Source organism: Engraulis encrasicolus, chromosome 2 (assembly GCF_034702125.1).
Source record: "Engraulis encrasicolus isolate BLACKSEA-1 chromosome 2, IST_EnEncr_1.0, whole genome shotgun sequence".
NCBI classification, from domain to species: Eukaryota; Metazoa; Chordata; class Actinopteri; order Clupeiformes; family Engraulidae; genus Engraulis; species Engraulis encrasicolus.
This window is the reverse complement of record NC_085858.1, coordinates 30743011-30762860: the sequence shown is the minus strand read 5'-3', so window position 1 is coordinate 30762860 and position 19850 is coordinate 30743011. Positions and strand designations below refer to the sequence as shown.

Genomic DNA, 19850 nt, shown 5'->3' with positions numbered 1-19850 from the left:
CATTTGCCCCAGCCAATATAATGAACCAGCTGAGCCTAATTACCACTTAAGCCAGGTTGATGAGGTAATTAGTGAGATCACCTGTATTGGGAGCACAAACAGAAGGAATATCTAAGCAGGTTGTGTATTCAGTCTATCCACTTACACAGACTTCAGTTTCAGGACAGACTGATGGTCAAACTGCTATATTTAGGCAAATTTGCTCTTTTGCAACACAATATCAATTCCTTGCTGCCTTGGACCACTGCTAGTATCAAGCAAGAGATTGCAAAGCTGCATGACTGTTATATTTGTGTGTTTCACCTGTGGGCCTACAATTCATGGAGGAACATCTGTACCAAAGCTGTGAATGTTCCTTGGAATGCCTAGGCTACAAAGCAGTCAATACAACTGTATTGAAGAGTGCCATTACTTCTTTATCCCATCGCCTGTGGTAGTATCGGTATTTCACTTTACTCCATCAGATGAGTACCATAACTTACCTGAGAGGCCCTTGGCAATGGACTCTGGACCTGGTGATACCCATGACATACCTAGAAGCCACTTAAGTACAGGTTTTGGGAAGCCACTCTTTCCAACATCACATACAGTTTTATTGTATGTACTCTATTGAGCTACTGCAGGGATTTCTTAAAAAAAACACAAGTCATTCCAAGGAGCATTCACAGCTTTAGTACAGATGCTCCACCAGGTATTAACAGCTACCTGTACAATCCTGTAGGCCCACAGGTGAAGCACACAAAAGTCATACAACTTCGCAATCTCTTGCTTGATACTGGCAGCGGGTCATCTGGTTCATTATATTGGCTATATATGTGGCACTGGACTTTGGAATCCAGGTTGCCCATCACTATCACCATTGTTTTGTATTTTCATGGGCCTGGTGGACCCAGTAGAATTGATCTAAATTTCAACACATTTTCCACAGAGTGATTTTACTGTGCATAGAACATTTTTTTTATCACACAGCTGAGGCAATATGTTTTTATTGGGTAGCTTTATGCAGCAAAATGTCCATTTCTATTCAGGGCTGGACTGGGCGATAAATAGGGCCCGGGCACTTTTGGATTTAAGGAGATTATTAGTGCCGGAGAACTGACTCACCGGTGGGCCCTGCACCCTCATGGGCCCCTAATTTCAGTAATGTAAAAAAAATAAATGGGGGCCCACGAGGGTACGGGGCTCACCGGGAAATGCCCGCCATGCCAGATGGCCAGTCCAGCCCTGTTTCTATCCATGATTTTGACTGTCACCATTATTTTCTATTTTCATGGGGCTGGTGGCCCCGGTAGACTTCATCCAAATTTCAAAATATTTTACACAGAGTGATTTTACTGTGCATAGAACATTTTTATCACAGAGCTGAGACAACATGTTTTTTATTGGGTAGCTTTATGCAGCAAAATGTCCATTTCTATTCCAAGATTCTGACTATCACCATTATTTTCTATTTTCATGGGGCTGGTGGCCCCGGTAGACTTCATCCAAATTTCTAAATATTTTACACAGTGTGTTTTTACTGGGTGTAGAACATTTTTACTATAGGGCCAAGGCGATATCTTTTCATAGGGGGCAACTGATGCACCCTACTGTTCGTAACCCAATAGGCCGGAAGGTGACCCTCGAAAAGTGCTTCAGAAACCTAACTTCGCTCCACAGCCTCCGAACAAACAGACATTCAGTTCATAAAAAAGAAAGACTTATATAGAGGATTTAAAACCTCCGTTCGGATTAGTCCGCACTGCAAGGCTATTCAAATTCGCAACGTGTAATGATGAACTACTGTCTCCGAGGCGTATGTAGATATTCGGCCGGCGTAATAATACTTTTCACCTCGAGAGGTGCCACGGTTGAGGCGTCATCAGAAGGAACGAATCAGCTAACTGCTATGTCAGCTGAGATGTGGAGTAAACGGAAGAAGCATGGCTACCGAAGGAGCTGGTCGATCATCTAGTATTACCGAGGAAGACGAAATCTCGACCGAAAATGTACAAAAAAAGACATCTTCGAAACGCAAGTTGTGTTACATCATGCATATATCTTCGGTCAAGCATGAAGAAACACAGAATTTCACCAACATACGGTGGAATACATGTCGAAATTTTCGGCAGTGGCTAGAATTGAAGGGTGAGTGCAGAGTAGCAGAACATTTTAAGCAATGTATTGAGTTGGAGTTTGACGAAATTCCCGAGGATGCGGCTTTCCATCCCACATGCTACCGGAGGTTTATTGACAAGCGGGTAATTGAACGAGTCACACGGCGTGTCTTCCGAGAGGCAGAGAGGGGAGATGGCCAACAAGACCCCCAAACTAGCCAGGCTACCTCCGCTTCATCGGCTGTGACCACCACTCCGACCAGGAAACTGCGATCCAGATCAAGCTTGGCCATCACGAGCTCTGGCCCCGTTCTTCCTGCTGTCTGCATGATTTGCAAGAAAGACAGCAAATTTATCGTCGCGAGTGGCAGAGGTCAAAAAGAACGAAAACACAGACTTTAACCGCAGGTAAGACTACTCTCACCCCTACCACACAGTCTATGCGAATGCATCCCATCCCCCAAACCACACACACACACAGATGTTAGTAGAAGTTGACTGACTATCTAGCCCACACTGCTGCACAATCATTGTTTTTTTGTCTAATTCTAATATGAATGCACGTGTGAATTGGAATAATGTGTTGTGTATGTGTGTGGGTGTGAAATTACATTCCAATAGCCTGCAAAACATCCCCATGCCTATAGTACCCCCAGTGTTTTAGGTTTTAGATGTTTAAATGAATCACACTTTGTCTTAAATAGGATAGGGTGTATGTTTATATGGATGTCAAAGCATGCCTGATGTTGATATGACACTGAATATCTGTTCAGAAATGTGGCTCCTCAACCTGATGGCCTGTCTGGTTAAGACACTGCTTCTGCCATCCCATTCCCCCACCCCCCACTGCCCCCCTCTCTCACTTGTACACTTGGGATTTTTCCGCTTCTGTCCCTGGGCAGCCTCAGTGACCAGGCTCAAGAGGTGTGTCCTGGCTGTGCTGTACATCTGTGTGCTTAACCCCTTAGCGCAGCACCTATGTTATAACCTTACTGTCACCAAAATTGTAATATGTATGTCTTAATCTGTTACTCTGTACTGTCATAGCAATGTTGTTATGATGTCGTTTTCAGCAAATAGTGAATAGGCCCGCTGGCAACCCCATCTGCAGTAAGAGGCTACGGAATGCTTTTTTGGGGGGTGCAACACCCATCGCCATTTTTTTTACAATACCACTTCACCAGGAAAAATGTCTAATTGTTTACCTGTCTATTTATTCATTCTTTTTTCTTTTCTTTTGTACAAGGCAAGTTGCAGGAAGCAGCTGAAGGAAAGGAAGACCAGAGCATCCTCATTCACATCAAGGACAGAGACTGTGTGGCTCTGGAGGTGCAGTACCACAGAAGTTGCTACAGAGAGTACACAAGGTTTTTGAGTGAGCCTGTCAGAGCAGAGAAAGAACAGTAAGTCAATCTTAATTTCATATAGAAACACAGTACAATGTGTGTCCTATGATTGAGACAGTTTGTTCTCACAACATGGATCTCACAACGAAAGCTCTCACAACACACATCTTCTTCTATATTTTTGTAAGGATTGGGCCAACATTTGATCTGAGCTACAAGTTATTCTGCGAGAGGGTAATCCGCCAAAGGCTGCTGATCAACCAAGAGGTGCTGAGGATGAGCCAACTGAGGAAGGCCTTTATTGCCCTTGTGCAGTCAAGTGAAGGTGTTGATGCGCTTCAACCTACAGGTAATTGCAAGTCAGTGTATTACGAATTTGTCAAATCCAAGGGAAAGTTCACACATGTGTCTTAAAGGACCACTTCAGTCAATTTCAATATGCTGTTGTATTGCTCATACCCTTGACTTGTCAGTACCCGGTGATGGCACATTTTTCGGCTCAGCCCTTTCCGAGATATGAGCTATTCTAATGGGGGCAGCGTTTGTTTACATTTACATTGTTTACAGCATAGGCCTACTCCAAATATTTAAAGGGTGTCGCTGTTTGCTAGTTGTCGGCTGATGTTGTATAACCTTTTGGATGTTTTTGGGAATAAATAAAAATGTTTTTTGAAATGTAAACAAAGCGCTGCCCTCATTACAATGACCAGAATCTCGGAAAAGGCTGAAGAAGAAGAAAAAAAAATCTCTAGTACTGACACGTCCAGGGTAGTGTGAGCATTACAACTGCATGTTGAAATTGACTGAAATTATTCTCTAACACTCTGCTTGTCATCTGCACATACTGTACTTGTAATATTTTGAAATAAGGAGGATGGCAGTATTCTTGATAGTGTGATGTTTGTTACAGTATGTGCTTCCCTTTGGAATACTTGGTATTATATCTGTTGCATAGCAAGTAAACTCCACCAATATTATTTATTCACTCCGAGTTAATTTGTGAGGGTGGCTATTGCATATCAGCGACAACATGAAGCCCCACTATGCTTGTACTGATATGCCTCTTTTTTGTTGATTTGAGTTACAGACAGGATATATTGAAGAAGAGGCTCAGTCGTGATTTTCCTCAGCTAGTGTTCCACACCCCCGCCAAACGCAACACATCTGAACTGGTTTTTGCTGAGAACTTGTCGACGAATGCAGTCTTGGACTTGTTACCATCAGGTGCGGAGACGACTCAGTCCAGCGAAATGAGCCAGACAGACAGCGACACGGAAAGGAGGAAGTCAAAGCAACCAACCACAGCAGAGGAGACACGGACACTTTACACAGCAGCATTGCTTTTGAAGAGGCTGCTTAGTCACAGTCCTGGCATGTCATGTGCATGGCCCCCAACTGCATTCTGCCATTCTATTCCATTTGTAGCATTATTATTCCTTTTATTATGGTTATGTATATAAGTTAATGCCAGTTCATGAAAATGCCGGTTCATGTGTAGGCCACTTGTTTTGATTTTTTTATTTGTTGTATAGTTATAAGTGAATAAATGAATACATGAATACCTGAATGGTCCTTATCATTGATCATTAGATTATTTCCATTTATTAATGTAAATATGAAAAGGTAACCTTATCATCCACTTGCATAATAGTTGTTGGTGCTATAAACAAAGCACTGTTGCAATCACTTAGAGGGTTATCAATAGCCTGGGTTATCTATAGCCTACTTATTGTAATTGTTTCCATTAATTGCTCAAAACCACAGTATGAAATGTCAATTGCAAAATTGTGCCTTGTGCTGTAAATAAAGCACTGTTTATAATTTATTTAGAACTTATCCCAATCCAGAGATATATGCATGAGTATTATTTTTAATAATTGTTATTATATGTGAACATGAAAAGGTAACCTTATCATCCACTTGCACAATAGTTGTTGGTGCTATAAACAAAGCACTGTTTGGAGTTACAATCACTTAGAGGGTTATCAATAGACTGGGTTATCTATAGCCTACTTATTGCAATTGTTTCCATTAATTGCTCAAAACCACAGTATGAAATGTCAATTGCAAAATTGTGCCTTGTGCTGTAAATAAAGCACTGTTTATAATTTATTTAGAACTTATCCCAATCCAGAGATATATGCATGAGTATTATTTTTAATAATTGTTATTATATGTGAACATGAAAAGGTAACCTTATCATCCACTTGCACAATAGTTGTTGGTGCTATAAACAAAGCACTGTTTGGAGTTACAATCACTTAGAGGGTTATCAATAGCCTGGGTTATCTATAGCCTACTTATTGCAATTGTTTCCATTAATTGCTCAAATCCACAGTATGAAATGTCAATTGCATAATTGTGCTTTGTTCAGTAAATAAAGCACTATTTATTATTTATTTAGAATTTGTCCCAATCCAGAAATGTAGGCACGAGTATTATTTTTGATAATTGTTATTATATACCGTCTTCAAAAGGGTATCTTGGGAGATTCTTATAGGTTGGTCAGACTTAACAACAACAGACGGCTTGTCATTATTTTCAGTTTTTCAGACGGCTTGCCACTTTTTCCCCGTAAATCGGCTACGTGATTGGTTTAAAACGGTCACATGGTGTACAGTGACGTAAAAATCGTCATTCCCTACAGAGGATAAGATTTCTTACTAAAATGTCACCGTTTTAATTACGTGCACGATTACATGAAGCGGACATTTCACGGTAAGTTGAACATAGCTTTGGTCGTTTCATCATCTAATGGACCTGCTGTTCGGAAGCTGTGGAGCGAGGCTGAACGAAAAGGGCTGTCACCCTACGGCCTACAAGTCAATAACCACAGAACAAGTGAATCTGCACTGGCAGACTGTAAACTGAAACAGTCATGTGGAAATCGGAAAATAAATCACAACTTATTAATATTTCCATCCCTTGGTAACCAATCTAAATATCACAGGTTCTTCTAATACTGAAAACGAAACTGTGTTACTAAGATCTAGTAAACTTCCGCAATCTACGGTGTATGAACATTATCAGTAGGGAAGGGGTGTGGCCAATTTACTGTCTGACACCGTCACTGAGGTATTGCCGTCTGGTAGACGGTATATATACTGGCCAGTCAAAAACATTACATCAGGTGAAGTGGAAATAGAAAAGTAGAAAGATAGCCCTGATGGCTAGACTCAGGAAACTTTAGGGCTGGGTGAGAAAACGACGCGGTCTCATTACATTGTTACATTTCGCGGCCGCGGCCCACCGGGACAAGTCCCCGATCTCCCGATGGCCGCTCCGCGCTTGGACTGGGTGCATAGAGAGCATGCAGACCATACATGCAGAGGCTAGCAGAGAGGCTGTGACTGATAGCATATCCACCAACATTAGGGCTAGTATGCAGGTGCACAATGCTGATACAGTATGCATAGGCTACTTTTAGTCCTGAGCAATGTGGATTTATTTTCTCAAAATAAATCAGTCCAATATGACTTCCTGGAATGGCCATCATGTTCATAATTCTGTTGTATTTCTCTACCGTAGTCTTTCTCAGAAGACAGCTGGGGTTGTATGGGCTCAAGGTCATTCTGAAAAGGTTGAGACTGGTCTACGGCAGGGCTGGGGAACTTCTTTCATTCGAAGGGCCACTTCAAATTGTATAAAGTCCTCCAAGTCACGTAATATGAACACAAACCAGGATTTCCCCCTGCACTTAAGGCCTATATTGAAGGTGGCCACTTTTACAACAGACCCACCTTCACTGGGTCCCCTGAAAATATAACTTAATTGTATTGCAAATGTAATTTCTAAGACTGCTTTACAAAATAGTTCCCCACCCATGCGCTACGCCGGTAACACGTCTTAACAGCTGCTCATCCTGCTTCTGTAATTACTCCTACATAACGTAAACGTCATTGCTCCCCACTAAACCGGTTGTCTGGTTACCGTCAGCAGAGGCGCATCTTGTCACCAGGCTAGGCAGGCAGCCGCTTGGGGCCCCCAAGCTTCTAGATGATGAAAAACAGCTAAACTTTAAACTGCAACTAGCAGAGTTTGGCAGTAGAACGTTAGTAAACATCCCTCCCGAAGCCTCTGGTGCTGTGACTGGAACAGCTACGTATCCTGATCATGTGTATCATTGTGTTTATATAATCATAGTTCTCTTGTGCTTCTCCACAGTAGCTATTCTTAACAGCGGCACTTCCTGTTTGTGCACTATGTAGTGCTTACGTAGGCTACATTTCTTGGCAGACGTACGGCTTGGGTCGCATGGTTTAAACATTCAGTAGATACTCTGTTCAGTGATCACGTGGTTTTGGTGCACAGCATTTAAACGTAGATACTCTATACCATGAGACCACTGTACTGGTTTCATGTTTAACCCGTTAAAACATGGCGTGATAAATTTGTTGGCATGGCAATGGCCGAGTTGTAGTGCATTACTAAAGGCCCCTGTGTTATGTCATAGTAGAGGAGTACTATGGTAATTAACCTTTCAATGACTTATTACAGCGTGCCTCAGATGGTATGGCGTGCATTATGGGGCTACCAGCATGCACAGCATTGTTTGTAGTACCATGAGATCACTGGTGTCATGGTTTATGTGCACAGTATTCAAATGTAGATAGTCTGTTTGCAACATGAGACCACTGTACTGGTCTTGGTTATATATTATATGTCAGTGACTGTGGGCTCTAAAGCAATTCCAAGTGGGCCTTGAAATAATTTTCTAAAAATCAAAATAAGATCTGTGTGTGTGTTGATGTTGACTATCTATTTTACTTCTATTGTTAATTGAGTCAGAGGTGGGCCACGAACATTTGTGAAAATTTCAAGTGGGCCCCAGCTTGGAAAAGGTCAGCAAGCCCTGTTCTACATTGCAGTGTTCCACACTTCATTTGTGGATGCACACATGAAATTACTTGTCACACAAAATGAGTGACAGGTAGCTACAATGCGGTGTGTGTGTGTGTGTGTATGAGAGAGAGAGAGAGAGAGAGAGAGAGAGAGAGAGAGAGAGAGAGAGAGAGAGAGAGAGAGAGAGAGAATGAGAGGAGTAAAGCTGGACTTACTGCAGAGGAGGATGTAGGTGGCGGTGGCTTTCAGGAGACAGCTGCTGCTGGTGAGGACACTGTAGAGAGAGCACAGGCCTCCTGCCACCAGCAACAAGAGGTTCAGAGGCAAGAGCACTACCACCGCCCTGTGCAAACCTGGAACACACACACACACACGGACACATGGGCACACACACACACACACAAACACACACACGCACACACACACACACACACACACAAACACACACACACACACACACACACACGCACAGCAAGCTTTCAGACAGGAGAGTTCATGTACACACACATACTGTCAATGTACACACATGTTTTATTATTTATTTATTTATTTATTTCGAGGAAAACTCCTTGAGATGTGCCATATTGTTTTTGAGGGTGCTCCTAATGTCAATTTAAAGAAAGAAAAAGAAAAACAAGGCTTGTATACACACAATCGACACATAAGCACACTCACACACTTGCAAACGATGATCTCCAAACGAGCCCCCCAACACCACCCACCCACCTAGCACACTACAGTAATGTCATTTGCAAGCTATCAGAGTAATACTATTACCGCTACAACAAATCGAAGAAAGAGAGAGGAGGTGGGACTGAGACCATTCAGAAACAGGAGCAGTATGTTTGAAAAGGAGTGATATGGTCTGAAATTGTGAAGTAATGGACCTAAGTGATGAATAATGGTCCGTGTAACGCTTTGGGTCCGTGTATATTTTCGTTCATTCATTATTCTATTTTGGATATCACACGCGAAAGGAATAAGGACTCGTTTATGATGATTTACGCTTGAATATCACTTATGAAATGGAACGAAGCGCCATATTTTGCTATTTTGTAGGTACTGAAAATGAAATGTTGAATCTTAGAAAAGAGAGAAAAGCAATAAAGAAAAATGTCCTTCTGAATTGCGTCTTTTGTTTATTCAGAATTCGGGTGACCTGAGAGTAAATCCTGGAAGGCTGGTTGAGCCTTCATTACATGGTTTCTTTGGAGGCAAACGGACTTTGCAGGCATTGTTGATGCAATATACAGAACGTTGCTACACTTCAACGATGTGGTCGATCTGTGATGACTGTGCGAGGAATTTGTGAGATGGTTGCGTGGGCTATCCATATCAAGCAAGCGCCACAAGCATGTGCATACGCGTCACCACCATTGAGTAGGGCGTCCTAGAGGGGGGTAGAAGAATGATTTACCGTCTATTTTTTTTACTTAAACCTATCAACCAATTTAACTTTCGAAACAACATTTCATGTGCTTAGGCCTGGTCTTAACACTTGATTGTATTTGGCCATATAGCCTATTATAGCGTCCTAATCCAACAGAAGTGCAGCTGTGCGACCGGGACAGATATCTTCGATGGGAAGGGGTAGACCAACTGTCATCGAGAACATTGACAGTTCTTACGATCAGCATCAGTTTCACAGTTCATCTCAAGCCTTTAAGTGTTTCTACCCGGACATATTGCTTTCCAACAATATCACTAATGTTCCAAATACACCAAAGCGAAATGTGTATTCAACATGCGTAAAACCCGGTATGGAGAGTGCGCGCTTCAGCTCATTACACTTGCCAGAATACGCAACAGTTTGCGTGAGAACACTGCTTTGGACCGTTTGCTCCCTTATGCATATTACTATGTGAAAGGGTATAATAGGTTATTGATTCCAGAGACTTTAGCCTTTATTTAGGCTATAAAGTTGAGTCCATAACATAAAGGGAACTTCATCTCTATTTTATAAGGCGGACGCACGCTCCAATACAGGCCTAACCATCACGCGTGCTGCGCATAGGCCTACTAGCCTGTACATCGCAAAAATGTTTTTCATCATTATATTATTTTTCTGTTGTGTCTCTGGCTCCAGCTACTGTTCTGTGTCTCGTTTGGTAGCTAGACCTTTTCTGATGCGTTTCAGACGGCAAACTTTCCTTCCGGGTAAACAGAGGGGGAGGGGTCAGTCAAATGAAATAGCCAAATATCACAAATTGAAAAACGATCAAAAATATTGTCATTTTTTATAATGCTATTATGGTATGAAGTAACACATGCAGAAAACAAAATACAGCCATTTCTGCTTGTATTGCTTTAATCAAAAAAAGAAGTTGCACCCTTTTTTGAATTTCATATTTCATTCCAAAATAGAATAATGAATGAACGAAAAAGTACACGGACCCGCTTTGCAGTGCTTTGATCCATTTTCCGAATTTACTTGAAAGACATGAAAAATTGGTTCAAAATTTCAATTTTCAATTTTCCAGACAACTCAGAAAACAGAAAATGGATGTTGTTTTTTCATGTCATTGTCATTTGTCTGTGGCTTTTGAAAGACAAATTATGTGAATTTGAAACCAAAGTAAAATGAGTCAATATTTCAATTTTCAATTTCTGCGTGGTGGTTGGACTGAACCATTCGCGCAGGGACCGGGGGATGTAGGTAGGCTATTGGCTCAAGTAGCGCCAGTTTGCCTAGCCTACAAATGAAATGGATGGCAAGTCAGCTTGGAGACGTAGGTCTACAACTCGGACAGAATGACTGGCTCAGCTGTAGTCGTAGCCAACCTGCAAACTTTTCAACAACCCGCTTTCACCTCCCCTGCCAACACGCCAGAGACGAACTCAGAACCCAACTCCGAACTCAGAGGGCTGCCCGTTGGGCACGCACAGCTTACTGTAGATCAATGGTCGGCAACTCCGTTTGCATATGGGCCAACTCCCCTAAGAATTCAGACAATCAGATTAGGCTATAGAAAAAAAAAAATCAGTTGCTGCACTTGACAGCAGGCTGTGGGCTAGGCCCTACATTGCCGTTATAACGTTGCGCTTCAAACTTTCCACTGAACTGAAATGACGCGCTCGAGCAATAAGGCACTCCGCATTCATGTCGCTTGCTTTGTTTTAATCACCCTTTAGGCTACACCCGTGCATTTCAAGCCTGTCTTATTTTTGTGAAATGTCAAGATAATATTACAAATAGGCTAATATAGGCCTTTGCAATATAGGCTGTTGCAGGTTGGCCTACAGCTGAGTCAGTTATCTGTCAGATCTGTAGGCCTACGTCTCAAGCTGACTTGCAATCCATTCATTTGTAGGCATTACGCAAAACATCTGCCGCTACTTGAGCCAATACATCCCCCGGTCCCCGCGCGAATGATTCAGTCCAACCACCACGCAGAAATTGAAAATTTAACTATTGACTCATTTTACTTTGGTTCCAAATTCACATACTTTGTCTTTCAAAGGGCACCGACATATTACAATGAAATGAACAAACAACATAAATTTTCTGTTTATTGAGTTGTCTGGAAAATAGAAAATTGAAGTTTTGAACCCAATTTTCATCTTTTTCATGTGAATTCCGAAAATGGATCAAAGCACTGCAAGTGTTACACGGACCAATAATGGACCTAAGTGATAAATGCATGAGGGACAATTTCTTTGCCAATTTTGGGTGTAACTAAAAACAACTGGTCAATGTTTCGTTGACAATAATAAGATTTAATTTTAAGTATCTAAACTCCTCCAATGTCCCATCAAAGAAGAGAGACTGACCAAAGTCAATAGTGAGCCGGGTTGAGTACCAAACAGCATGCTGAAGGCTTACATGCTGTACATGAAAGTGACACAGACACATAGACGCACAGACACACACACATAGACACAGAAACACGCACGCGCGAACACACACACGCAAGCACGCACGCGCACACACACACACACACACACACACAGACATAGACACAGAAACACGCACGCGCGAACGCAAACATGCAAGCACGCACGCACGTGCACACACACACACATACACACACACACACACACACACACACACACACACACACACACACACACACACACACACACACACACACACACACACACACACACACACACACACACACACACAGACTGTAGAGCTGGATGCCCATCCTGAATGATGTAATCCCTAATTCACAAGGTCTTGTTTGCAAGTGGAATATGAACGGTTAGCTGCTTGGCCTAACACCTTCGATCTCAGACACTGCATTATACCACAGAGCACATGTGGTTTTAGTGTGTGTGGACAAATCAACAGGGAACAGCTGAGGTTGTTGCCTGAGAGCTTGATGGGGTTTCCTTCCCTCCATATTTATTACCTCCATGCAATAGCCTACAATAATTAAAAAGCTACTAGCACTATTGCTTAAATCCAGGGGGACAAATGATGAGATGGAATACTAGGCTGTTATCTGAAATTCAGCTATTGGAAAATTGAAGACAGCTGTATGACAACTAATAACAAAACAAAGTTTAATTGACAAGGAAGCAACTACAGTATATATTCCAATTCCATTTCACTTCATCCGACTGGGCAAAATCATTTGTTAAAAACTAAGAAGTGGCAGGCATGAAATGTCGTCGGTTATTATTGCATGTGGCTAGAGTTACATATGTGAAACACAATGTCTGGTCTTGGCAGCTGGCATTTATGCAGTCCTAACGCAATCAGTGAAACAATACACGGCCTACCAGCATGCCAATTAGCATTGTCTCTTCTTGGCTTGCTTGGTACACTGCACTCTATTGACCCCTTCCTTCCCTCCTCTACTCCACCACATGCCCCTTCACTTCCAGTCAGTGGTGTAGTCTACTTTTTTTGGTGGGTATACTGTATATTTGAGTATTTTTTGAAGTGGGTATACTGTATATATTTGTGCTATTCAAAATAATGGATAAATCAATTTTAAGTGAGTATACTGAAATCCCTAAAATTTACTCCGTATACCCACGTTCTACGTAGACTACACCACTGCTTCCAGTTAAACTTGGGATTTTTTTTCCCTCTGGGTCGCAATTCTGAAACTATGAAAACTCCCCACCACCCTAAACCTAACCCTGCACACTGACCATTTCACATTTCATTTCACCCTAACCCTCCATCCAGAGGCAATTCTAGGTTCAGGTGGGGCCCCAAGTGAAAATGCAAACTAATGAACATTTGCAACAAAATCTCCACTACTGTAGTACAGTATGGGCTGTTATTCACTATCTAGGGGCTTTGGGGCCCCAAGCGGCTGCCTGCCTTGCCTGGTGGCAAGATGCGCCTCTGCCTCCAACCTCTGCCCTAACCCTGCACACTAAACATTTCACTGTTTTCTTTTCTTCACGACATTTCGGTCTTGATGTTTTCTTTTATTTGCCATTTCAGAAATGGCGTGAAATAAAAGGAAACAACAAAATGTTCTGTGTGCAGGAGATTTTATAATTTCTATGCTTCAGGTTACAGGAAAAAAAGTCCTTATCACAGTATATCTGTTCATCACATCAAAAGGTAGACATTTTGCACACAAAAAAATCATGCACTAACGCCCAAGAGTATCGGCACTTTAAGGTGTTCATAGGTCATGTTTTAGATGTGTCCTTCCTCTCCCTACCTCTCATCAATGAAATGTCACTGGATAAGACCGTCAGCTAAGGGCAATGCAATATAATGTTCATTATCAAAAAAAAATGGTGTTGCCCTTTAACAAGCTTGAATCTTCAAGATTGAATCATCAAGACCTACCACAAACCACTCACACTTATCTTTACTTAAGACGTCCAGTCTCTCATGTTTCCACTCATTATGACATGATAAACTTACAACAGCTATACCAGAGATTCTTTAAGTCTCTCTACTCTCTCTGGCTATACTGTAGGATCAAAACACATTACAGACTGAATAATGTAAGAAAGCAAAAGAGCTAAATCAAAACAAACAAACAAACAAACAAACAAACAAACACATGGTGTTGACAAAGAGGAAAGCTGCGCATCACGGATGAGGCCAATCAGGCCTGCCCCCCGCTCTCCAAATGATGAAAATTGCTCATCAGTTTGAGTGATTGCTTCTAGGAAGACTCACCAGCACAGATGCCAATAGTTCTCCAGCCTGGGCGAAAGCCGACTGTTGACTCTGTCAAACAGTCTCGCAAAAGCTAAGAGGAATACATCTCCGTGGAGGGTGGGAGATGGTCTGATCTTACTCTGCCATTTAAGTTAGAGTTGCCAATTTAAATTAAAAGTCATATTGTGCTTTATTAGCATGACTGTTATGATATAGTGTTGCAAAAGCATACAAATAGCAAAACAAAAGTGTGAATAGTGTTACCTTAACCAATCAATAACGGACTTCGCGGGTGAGTTCTGCGTTACCTCTCTCAACTGTTTGCTGATTGGTTAAACAGTGAGCGGACCAAGCTTTTGCCAGACGATGTGTGGAGCCAAAATCTTTGGGTGGAGAACATAGGATGGCGTCGCCAGGCTAATAGTTCTCCACCCTAAAGGCATGATACAGTATTTTTTGCCATTCTGAAATAACTGATTTTTCAGTTATAATCAGAGTAACTAAAAACCTTCCGCACACTGACCATTTCACCTTTGCTTTATTTACAACGTTTCAGTCTTAGACCTTCATCGGGTAAATTGATGATTTGAACTGATGAAGGTCCTGAAACATTGTGAATATAAAGCAAAAGTAAAATGCTAAGTCTGCAGGAGCTATATTGTTTTGAAATGTTGAAATGCATGCAAAAATCAACCATTCATACCAACAGAGCAATCCTGCCAACAGGTCCTCTCCAAAGGCCTTGAGCATCTGGTCTTCTTGCAGTACCACTTTAGGACAAATTGTATTCAATTTTTAGTTTATGCATATTACCTTGTTTATGCATAATGTGCAGTGGGATTATGAGAGATAGGCATTGCATTTATTATAGTGTTTTTCAACGGGGGCTCTACAGCCCCCAGGGGGGGGCGTTGGGGAGCCCTAAGTGGGCATTAGTCCATTTTAATTTTTTTAATACCAAGGGGGGCAATTTTCAAATGGTAGTTGTTGGTATTGGAAAATTCCAGAGGTGGGTAGGAGTGGGGTTGATTTAAATGGAAATCGTCTGTTTAAATGAAAAAAAAACAACCGTGTTTCAGGGTACAGCCATCTGACTGTGTGTGTGTGTGTGTGTGTGTGTGTGTGTGTGTGTGTGTGTGTGTTTGCGTGTGTGCATGCATGCATCGTGCGAGTGTGTGGGCGTGTGAGTGAGTGCATGCGTGCACACATGTGTGTGTGTGTGTGTGTGTGTGTGTGTGTGTGTGCGCGTGCGTGCGTGCGTGCGTGCTTGCGTGCGTGAGTGTGTGTTGGCTGCTGCAAAGCCTCCATGATTTCTTCCCACACGCATGTCATGAACATAGGAGTGATGACAGCAGTATAATGTCACTTACAAGAAAGTGGATAGTTGAAATAAAAAAAACAAAAACAAAAAACAAAAAGAGTTGTTTTGATGTGTCTTACGGAGCAGGTGTTTCTCCAGGGCGGTGTGATTAGGTGCCTCATCTGAGATGATGTACGGGCTGTTGTCCGGTCCTGGAGGGAGACACACAGTGGGCATGGTGTCCCTGTGCATCCACACAGTGCGCCTTATAGTTCACCCACAGTGCACCTGCGGCTTAGTGGACTTGCATTGTTATAACTCTGAAGGGGATCGTTTAAAAAATTGACGTGGCCAAATTTTCATTCATTTCATTTCAATAGGATAGTTACTATATAGTAGCCTACAAAAATACTCTGAATAAGTGCAAGATACATTTCTATGAGTTCATGCTACACCTCTTTCCTTTAGGCTATCTATCTATCTTATATAAGTGTTAATTCAACACTTAAAGAGTTGCCTGGGACCAAATACACCACAGAATGTGTTAAATTGACTCTTTAAATGTTGAATGAACTCTGCATTCTTTATTGTAGATGTATTGCATTAATTAGTAGGCTTAGGCTACCCAGAGGCTGTCTAATAACAGAAATGTTGAATTATCAATTCAAAACCAACTTACCTTCGTAGATTCTCCACAATCCGGCATGAGAACTCTGAACTCCCTCCATGATTTGCCTGTCTGAACAGTTATCTGAAGGATTCACATGAATGACATACCAATACTCGCTTCCAATAGCCAAAACAAGAAGCCCGAAACTGGAAAATCCCAGTATACATGCAGCAATAACAACTACTCCGAACTTCATCGTGGGTTTGTTCTTCGCCGCTGGCATTCTACGGTCAATTACCAATTAGACAACAGGAGCTGGTAGGGTACTCTTAGAAAGTGGCTGGACAACCAACGAAATGAACGTCTGCCGAGTTGTTTAAAACTGAAATATATGTTTGTCCGCATATTCCTCGGCAGACCGTTTTCTAGAGGAGCGATGCCCAAAGAAGCCGCGCGCGAGGACCCAGACTGAGTTGAAATAAATTCCCGCCGAGGAAGACTCGGTTCACCAGGCTTCTACAGTATTACAGCACAGAGGTAGGCTACCCATTTCATATGCAACTCAAATTATTCCACCTTTTGTTTCGTTGGCTACTTTACTATATTTAAACCTACATGCGGCCAATAAGCTTTGTAAACGGCTGTACCATCTTCACAATTCAGAATAACCATTTAGGTCGTGATTGACATTGAATGTGACTAAATAAGCATGTGAACGGGGGCGCTATAGGTCATAGGTTCAAAGACGTGCAAAATGAAATTGTCTTTCAGTGTAACAGATACCTTCTGCTGACTGTAACTGTAAAAAACATGAATTTTAAATTGTTTCAAGTGAATGGATGACAGCCGATCCTTTCATGAATACACTGGAAAAATAAATAAATAAAAAGAGTCATGTTTTTTACAGTGACAGTCAGCAGAAGGTATCCGTTACACTGAATGACAGTTATACATATATTACATTTTGCACGTCTTTGACCCCATAGCACACTTGGTACACTGCCCTCTGACAAACAGGGACACTGTGAGAGATGATGGCAACTTGGTTACAATGCGTAAAACTTGCCTTGTTCAAATGGTGATAGCCTATGGGCCTACTCACCTTTTTCACGTTCTACGACCATTGGCAAAAAACTACCCCCAACACACACACACAGGCACGCAGACACACAGACACACAGACACACACACACAGACACACACACACACACACACACACACACACACACACACACACACACACACACACACACACACACACACACACACACACACACACACACACAAAATGTGGCGTTAATATGAAGATAATTGCACAATAGCCTACTGCAAATGGCAGAAGGCAGCAACTGCTAGGCCTACATCTGTCAAATTTGAGTCGTTTTTTAAGTTATAAGGTCACATGACACAGTTTACATATTTTGACAACAATTCAAAGTCCTGGCAGTGTCACACAGACAAACACAAACATCCAGTATCGGCCCATGTGGTTATATCCCTGCTGTTAGAACATGTGAACATGCCGTGTAGGCAAACTACACAACTGGCTGTGATTTCATAACAGCTGTTTTCGTGTCTTACAAAATATCACTTGTGTTTTAAAAGGTCGTCCAATGTCCATGTTTTATTCCACCTCATGTGAAACGGCAACAGTGTTTAGTGCAATATCTTTAATGTAGCTTCAAGGTCGAGAAAATACGAGGCACTCAAGGTTACAAGTGTTTTAAAGTTTTTGTTTGACTACAATGCCTGCGCATTGTGGCCCTACCATATGTCAAGTGTTTCAGCCTTGGTAGTGCGTGAAATGCCCAGTGATTGGATACTCTTTGGTGAGCTCCCGTGGAGTATCCAATCACTAGGCGTTTCGTGCGCTACCAAGGCTAGAACACTTGACATTGAGAAATGGTGATGGTCTTCTTCAGGGCAAGGCCATAAGGGCTGAAACATGCAGGCATTGTAGCAAGTTAAAAAGTGCCTCAGATTTTCTCTACCCTGAACAAGTTTGAAACCCATACACTGATGAGCACCAAGGAAAACAGGTAAAAACCCAGAAACACTCTGATCTCCTGTTTGTTACCTATACTGTAGCTGTTTACTGTGGTGGATATACCAGTAGTTTCATAGTGACTGGTGTAGCCTCTCACTTTGGTTTATAGGCCGTGCTCTATTCCCTCCCTGTAAATAAGCTTATGCCCTCTGTTGTATGAGATGCAGGTTTTGTAATGCCATCCGCTCTAATATAATCCCCCAAGACGACACACTTGAACCATGTAAAGGTCAAGCACCAAATGTGATCTGTGTTCTCTCTTCCAATTATTGCAGGACCTTTTTCCAGTCTGCTGCATCAACAGTGGTCTTGCTACAGACCCTCAACTCTCCATCAGCAGAGAGGCAGGTGATGACATGGACATGATGCGAATACCTTTGTTGACAAAAAGGTAACGCAATATCAAGTGTTGTGGAAATGCTTTGGTTATATATGGTAAACTATGATATTTGCATTCTCAATATTTCAGTATGTATAATGATATAGTACACTTTAACATAGTCTGATTTACTATACTACTGTAATATACACTATTCTACATTACACCATAACAGAGGTGGGCAAAGTCAGGCCCGGGGGCCAGAAGACAGACAACTTTTCATACGGTCATGGTTCACTCAACATTCTTAAATGGCTGGCCTAAAACAGGGGTCTTGTGAACTTAAACTTAACCAAGTACATGGGTTACATTTAAATACCTTTCCATATAATGTGCATGAATGACAAAACTGACAAGTTATGTCACCGCACACTATTTATTATTATTGACATGGGGCAAGTTGCCTGCAACTGTAGAGGGCAGTCATGGGTAAGCGGTTAGGGCGTCTGACTTGTAGCCCAAAGGTTGCCGGTTTGACTCCCGACCCGCCAGGTTGGTGGGGGGAGTAATCAACCAGTCCTCTCCCCCATCCTCCTCCATGACTGAGGTACCCTGAGCATGGTACCGTCCTGCCGCACTGCTCCCTAGGGGCGCCACTGAGGGCTGCCCCCTTGCACAGATGAGGCATGAATACAATTTCGTTCGGTGCAGAGTGCTGTGTCACATTGCTGTGACAATGGGAGTTGGAGTTTCCCAATGGGCTTTCACGGCTTTCGCTTTCAACATCTGGCCCTTCGGTCAATATTCTTCACCCAATGTGGCCTTGGGCCAAAATAATTGCCCACCCCTGCACTATAACCTACTATACTGTATTATACTGTAAAGTATACTATACTATACTCTACTATAATAAGTTTATACTATAGCCTACTAAAACTTTATGGAAACTAACAGCATAGTCTTGTTGCAATGACTCTATCTTCCCCCTAGGGGGCCTGTTAGCGTAGGGTAGTCAGGATCCTACCTCCCTTTGTGGCTGGTGGGTGGGGGTGCTGTCAGTGATGGACGGGCGAGTGGGTAGAACGTTCAGCATCCTCACTGCTTAGTGGACGAAGCTATTTGCAAGTCTGGTGGTTCGGGAGCGGAGGCTCCTGAACCTCTTTCCAGAGATCAGGAGGCTGAAGAGTTTGTTTGCAGGGTGGGTT

The 19850-nt window shown here is 42.3% G+C and overlaps 1 protein-coding gene across 1 annotated transcript in view; it reads right to left on the bottom strand.

The window, feature by feature from the left end:
* The window catches only part of LOC134464145 (transmembrane protein 235), a 28073-nt gene extending 11511 nt beyond the window's left edge, over positions 1–16562 (bottom strand). Inside the window, exons 1-3 of the mRNA XM_063217608.1 lie at positions 16349–16562; positions 15810–15881; positions 8500–8637 (exon numbers count right to left, since the gene is read on the bottom strand). Of these exons, the coding sequence (XP_063073678.1) occupies positions 8500–8637; positions 15810–15881; positions 16349–16562 (424 nt within the window). The remainder of the gene's footprint in view (positions 1–8499; positions 8638–15809; positions 15882–16348) is intronic.
* Between the last annotated feature and the right edge of the window lie 3288 nt (positions 16563–19850).